The sequence below is a fragment of the Crocodylus porosus genome, unplaced genomic scaffold, assembly GCF_001723895.1.
Source record: "Crocodylus porosus isolate Cpor-Errol unplaced genomic scaffold, CroPor_comp1, whole genome shotgun sequence".
NCBI lineage: Eukaryota > Metazoa > Chordata > Crocodylia > Crocodylidae > Crocodylus > Crocodylus porosus.
Window position 1 is genome coordinate 1,786,158 of NW_017728932.1, and position 6,255 is coordinate 1,792,412.

Consider the following 6,255-nt stretch of genomic DNA (forward strand, 5'->3'; position numbering starts at 1 on the left):
CGTGCTGCAGTGTGGAGCTGCTGCCTGACGCAACAGCCAGAGCTAGAGGCAGCAGGCATGCTGGGCTGGGTGCAAGGACAATGTGTGGGAGCCCTGGGCTCTAGGCTGTTCAGGGTTGGCATTGCACAGCTCCACCCCCCACTCCCAGCTCCAGTCCTAGCCCCCTGCCCATGTTGCAGTGTGTCAATGAGCTGAACCAGTGGCTCTCAGCCCTGAGGAAGGCCTGCGTGAACAACACGGAGATGCTGTGCTCGTATCACCCGGGTGTGTTCAGAGGAGACAAGTGGAGCTGCTGCCACCAGAAGGACAAGTCAGGTACTGTGCTCTGCAGCCTGCTGTCTGCAAAGGGCGATGAGTGAGTCGGGTGGGGACAGCAGCAGGACTCCTGGGGTCTCTGCCACAGCTCTGCCACTGAGTCCCCATGGGATCTTGGGTAGGTCACCCAGCCTGTCCATGCCTTCAGCTCCTGGCTGATGGGGATGCTGTGAGGTCTGCCTTTGGGGGGGGAAATGCTTGGCTTGAGGGGGTGCTTTCACTGGGGCTTGTGGTGTGTTAAATTGCACCTTACCAAGGCTATGGGACTCTCCCATCTCTAAGTCAGAATCAGGTGGAGGGTGAGCTAGGCCCAGAGATATAAAACCTAGCTCCCTAGGGAAGGTGGACACCCAGGCCACTTGAGGATCTGTGTGCAGGCTGTGCGGGTCTGTCTCCAGTGCTACCTTCTGTCCGTGCCAGCGGCACATCTGACACCAACCTCCTGGCTCTCACTGGCCTCCTAGGTTTGGGCTGTGATAAAACCCGGCACAGAGTCACGCTGCAGGAATGGAACGACCCCTTGGATCCAGACCTAGAGTCTCAGCTGATTTTCAGGCACCTGCTTGGAGTGAGGGACGCGATGAGGTGAGGCAGCTGATCCCCACAGCGGGACTAGGACTGTACAAGTGGGTGCCTGGGAGGATGTACATGTGGGGTGAGTCTCACATGCCATGCGCTCACTCATGGGGAACATCACCGGTGGTGGGCAGGGGATGATCAGCACAGAGCAGCTTGCACGGCCCTGGGGCCACGGGTGAGGAGAGTTGCCTGCACTGTGCTATCCGGTGGCCTGTCCCGTTCAGGCTGGAACTGGCCTGGGCCTCGTTTAAGGCTCTGTGCACCAGTCCCATGGGCTGTGGTAACATGGGGTGGAGGCAGTGCACACCATGCTCTGTGAGCATCAGTCTCTGTGACGATGGATGGGGTGCCCTGGGGGGAAACAGGTGGGTGAGTCCATCTCCCTGCATCCTTCAGGCAGGACTGTTCTCAGCACTGCTGTGCAGTGCCTGGTTGTACCTGTCCCTGATGATGGGACTCCTCTCTTTTCCTCCTCCACAAATTGCTTTCTCGAGTCCCTGTAACACCTGGGCTGGCCTTGCCTTTCTGTGACCCCACTGATAGTGATGCTACAGTAGAGCAGGAGAACGTGGGCAAGGAGGATGGGCTGAAATGGCGCCTCGGTCTTTAGGTGAAGCCACTGCATGCCCCAAGCTAGCCGGGGGAGCAGACAGACTACCCTGCACCCTCCAGCTCCCTTTGTTGGTAGTGTCTTGCAGGACTGAATAAGGCTGAGGCCAAGCTGACAAGAGGAATCAGCCCATTGTATGTGTTACACTTAGAAACTCAGTTCTTCTTCTTTCTCGTTATCCAAAGGGAAAAGTACCAGGAGTTGATGCTGGAGAAAAGGGAAAATGGCCTGAGCCAAAGTGAAGGTACTACGTTGCTGTGACAGTGCTGCCTTGTCAAGCCTTCCAGGGGACCCCTGGGACCACCTTGATGTGCAAGTTGTTGTGCAGTCATGTTTCCTCCACTGTCTATAGTGCCCGTCCCCCTTCTGAAGTGACCACTTCCATTCCCCCAATGGGCTCAGGTGACAGTACTTGTTCTACCTGGGGTGGATTTGCTTGTCTCTCAGACATGAGGGAAGGGCACTTGGTGCCCACCAGCCTGTCTTCCAGCTCCCCCAACTACACAGCAGGTCTCGCTGAAGAGAGCACTGAACATGTGGCTTTTCCACGTGCAATGGGTTAGGAATCTCGCCGGCCTTGACTCAGCCAGCGCCAGGTGACCTAGGGACAGGACATCTTGGTCAACTGGTGCAGCGAGCACCTAGCAGACCTTGTCCAAAGTCTGTGAAGGGCAGTGGCAAGATTCCTGCTGACTAGATCGGGCCCTGAGTGATCTCACTGCGTGAACATGGTTTACAGAAGGCCCATGGCCATCTCCGAGTGCCACAGCAGTGGGCTCTGGTGGAAGAACATAGATGGATTTAGGAGGCAGTTGGCCTTTAGCAGGCTTTCCTGCCACCTTTCAGTCCACGCGGCTTGTGTTTAGGCATGAGGGCCCTTCTGCTAGAAGCCCTACACTGGCTTCCCGGGTTCCTCTACTGGCCATGCACCCCCAGGATGGCTGTGGGAGGTGGATTACGAGCACTCGTGGCTGGTGTGTATGGTGGGATATGTAGTCCAGCCAAGTAGCTCTGCCCACAGCAGAGCATGGAGACACGAGGCAACAGAGGTACAGCTCCCTGGGGGCCCGGATCAGCATGGCTGAATCTATGGGTGTGAAGTATTGGATTTTTTTTTTTCTGAGCAAAATGTAAGCATTGCTCAGAGAAGGCAGCACTTATACCTCATAAGAGACACTGCTTCCTTGCAAACCCCATTTTACCTCAAAAAACGGAAAATTTAGAGTTTAGTCAGAGAATAGTTGCTATATAGCTTGATATAGCAAAAGCTGCCTCTCCAGCCCCTGGGCCAGGCAGTGGCATCCCCTCCTTGGGGATGGGTGTGTTGGCAGGAGCTGCTGCTGAAAGGAATCTAACTGCGGGTGTCACCTCTGCTTGTTCCTCCCTCACAGCCCCAGAAAACATGGATGGTCCCACCAGGCTCTTCCACGTGCTGCAGGACCTCGAGGATGCCCACCGCAAGGCCAGCATTGCCAACAAGGACAAGAACTGCCTTGTGGAGCTGCAGACGTGACCGCCTGGGCGAGAGCCAGTCCGCCAGGGCAGGGATGTGCTCTCACTCACGCTAGTGCGGTCTGGCTGTGTCCGTGGGAGCTGCCAACACCAGATGAAGTAGCAAGGGGGAAACCTCCTCGTGCTGACTTCTTGCTCGCACATTTGCCCTGCCACTCAGAAAGTCATGTAATGGACTCGGCTAGCTTGGTGTCTCCATTACTGAATGGAATCTGTTCCCCCCTCCCTCTCGTGCCCTTGTTAGTGATGTATGTCAGTCGAGTGTGGGATCAGTGTGTGCTGGTTCACTCAGTTGGTAGCATGGAATTGCCCTCATCTCCCCTCCACCAGGCTGGCATTATGGTGCCTCTGGTTATCATCTGTCAACCAACACCCATGCATGTGCCCAAACCCCATCTGGTGCCACATTGCATCCCTGTATGTGAGCCGCTTCCCTTGTGCACTGAATCTCCATGGTCAAATGGACCCAGCCAGTCTCAATGTAGCAGCAAAACCAGAATTCAGGCACAGGCCAAAGCAGTGGTAGAAAAGCAGGACTGGATGATGAGGCATGGCTTGAGGATTGGGAAGCTTGGGTTTCCTTTCCTCCTCTGCCCTGGACCCACTGCGTGACCATTGGCAAATCATACGACCCCTCTCTGTGCCTCTATCCACCATCTCTGAAGTGGGGCTGGCACCCTCGTCCACATGCTCATGCCCTCTTCTGTTCAGGTGTCTGGAGATCCTTTGCTGAGACCCTGGAGAAAGGTTGCACAATATTATGGATGCTGATGACCACCAGGACTTTATAACCTGCATCCCTTAGAGGCCTGGCCCTCTGTGGCACCGGCAGCGTGTCACATAGCATGAGCAAGGCTTAATGGTGCTGGAGCTGAGCACTTCAGATGCTGTCTCTCACCTGCCGGTGCAGGGCAGGAGGGCTGGGGGGGAGGAATCCTGCTGGCCACAAAGTGAGAGCTCTGCAGATTAGAGAGGCTGGGGGGGAAGGGGCTCTTCGTCAGGCCTCTAGAGGTCTGCTCCCAGCATCATCCATCCTGGGTAAGGTGCTTTGGGGCTTTTAAGAGCACTTGGGAGTGGAGGGGGTGGATCTTGGAACACCTAGAGTCAGGCCTCTCTGCCTTAGTTTCCCCATCTGTCCTTGAGGAGGATATTAGGGCCATGGGAGTTCTCTTGTGCCAGCTGGGCCCACCCTGCATCCAAGTCACTGATGGCAGGTTCTGGTGTTTTGTGCCCATGCTGGCAATGAAAAGAGGCTGCTGGGGATCCTGGGATATACCAAGCACCACCCGTCCCTCAGGCAAGCCATTGCAGAAGTGCCCAGACCATGTAGCAGGGCCACTACAAACTCATGCTCTCAGGCCAGCAGCCAAGCCAGGCTGCTGTTTGCCCTGTGCTGCCATGCTGCTGCACACAGCCTGCACTTTCTCCCCATGCTGGCTGCCTGAGGGACCAGTGCCAGCAGGTGATACAGCCGATGCCACCGGCACAGGGCAGCCACCTGGCAGAGGGAAGTCTGTCTGTGCTGTGTGCCATGGGCTGTGGCCAGAGCCTGCCAGGCCATGGCTGGTGTGTTCCTTACTTGGGTGACTGCAGCCTCTGGAAGTGAAGGCCTGTGATGGGGTGTCCCTGACACCGCCCTCCCCACCACTTCACAACAGCACAACGCGGCGCAGGTGCTCTGTATGGGAATGTACAATAAAGGCATCTTGTATCATGACACCCAGCATCTGCATCCTCACTGCCTGCCTGCTGCACCCTCAGGCAAAGCCTCTGGGGCTGGTGGGGACAGGCTTAGCACAGGAGGGGCTGGAAAGCAATAACCCTTTCTACTACTTCCTTCCCATGGCTGACCAGCACGTGTAGCACTGGTCTCTTTGATGCACTTCCATTTTCATCTGTCCTGAGTTATCCAAGATGACTTTGAATCAAAAATTTAAAGATGAGTAAAAAAAGGAACGTTTATTATTCTAAGAGAACTATTTCAGATTGAAAAGATTATTTTAATGAACTATTACTTAGCTATGAAAGACTGGTATTCAAAGCAGAAGTATAAACACCTACCTCCCCCCCCCACACACACACACACACAATCACTAGATTCTATACAAGGAAAAGTATTAATTTATTATTTTCCTTGTGTAAAATCTAATTACTGGAGGATCGTCTTAAATTCATCCTCCAAACTGCTGTGGGAGAGATAAGGGGCCAGGTCCCCATTCTTTACCCCCGCACCCCATGCCTATGCCTGTGCCTGACCTCCTGCCACCCTGCCCCCACTCCACCACTTGCTTTCCACGGTTGCCCCAGCTCCGGCGTCAGGGCAGTCAGCAGTGCTGGCCCTGGCCCAATCCAGCCAGGCACAAGCAGTAGCAGCTCTGGGATGAAGGTAAGCAGTTCCCCAGCTGCTGGCGGGGAGCGGGTTGGGGAAGGTGGCAAGGAGGCAGGGCAGGCTCCCCCATGCACAAGCCACCCAGGCCTGTAGCAGGTGGTGGCTCAGCTCTGGTTTCAGCCCTGAAGCTGAGTCTGGCCTGGGCCAGTAGTAAAAATGTAATAAAGCAGCTTTACCGGGCCTGGGGGAATTGGAGCGGGGGTGGGGGCCCCGCATGAGCTGATTTGCCCCGGGCCCCACACCCCGCTCAGGCCAGCTCTGACACTTGGCACGTGGGGGCCGGGAGGGACTGCTAGTTAGCAGCACGGCGCGAACAAACTGCGCTCGGGACAGGGTAAGACTCTGGTCACACGTGTCCAGCAGAGTCCCCAGGTGCCACAGAGGTGTGCCGTGGGGTGGCCCAAACGGGACTTCTAGCCATACTGACAGCCCAAAAGCCAGTTCCTTATTCGAGCCATCAGACTTAGTGCAGCGCGGATGGGGGCGGGGGGCCTAGCACAGCCCCACCCAGCCTTGGGCCGGGCAGGCTCCTTGCGACAGCCCCCCAATGGCATGGAGAGGGCGTTTGGGGTGGCCCAAAAAGCATTTTGCCCCGAATCCCGTCCTAATCTGAGCTGCCCTTAGGGCTCTGTACTGGATGCGGGGTATTATTTTACATATTGATTAGTACGTCTGCATAGCTAATGACATTCTCTCTCGGCAGGACGTGTAATTCATTGATAACAAGCTTTTATTGGGTCTAGATTAGCTTTGAAAAAGGAACTGGCAACGGGGAATAAGGAACCAACTTGAGGCCCACCAGACGGGGCGGCAGTCTCACCGCACCGAGCCGCCTCAGCTCGGCGCAGCG

The 6,255-nt window shown here is 55.9% G+C and overlaps 1 protein-coding gene across 1 annotated transcript in view; it reads left to right on the top strand.

Annotated features, from left to right (window-relative positions):
* Nucleotides 1-3,999, top strand: part of LOC109317005 (ras GTPase-activating protein 4-like) — a 47,562-nt gene extending 43,563 nt beyond the window's left edge. The window contains exons 18-21 of the mRNA XM_019545407.1: nucleotides 180-315; nucleotides 780-900; nucleotides 1,690-1,748; nucleotides 2,896-3,999. Of these exons, the coding sequence (XP_019400952.1) occupies nucleotides 180-315; nucleotides 780-900; nucleotides 1,690-1,748; nucleotides 2,896-3,017 (438 nt within the window). The 3' untranslated portion in view covers nucleotides 3,018-3,999. The remainder of the gene's footprint in view (nucleotides 1-179; nucleotides 316-779; nucleotides 901-1,689; nucleotides 1,749-2,895) is intronic.
* Nucleotides 4,000-6,255: the final 2,256 nt, after the last annotated feature.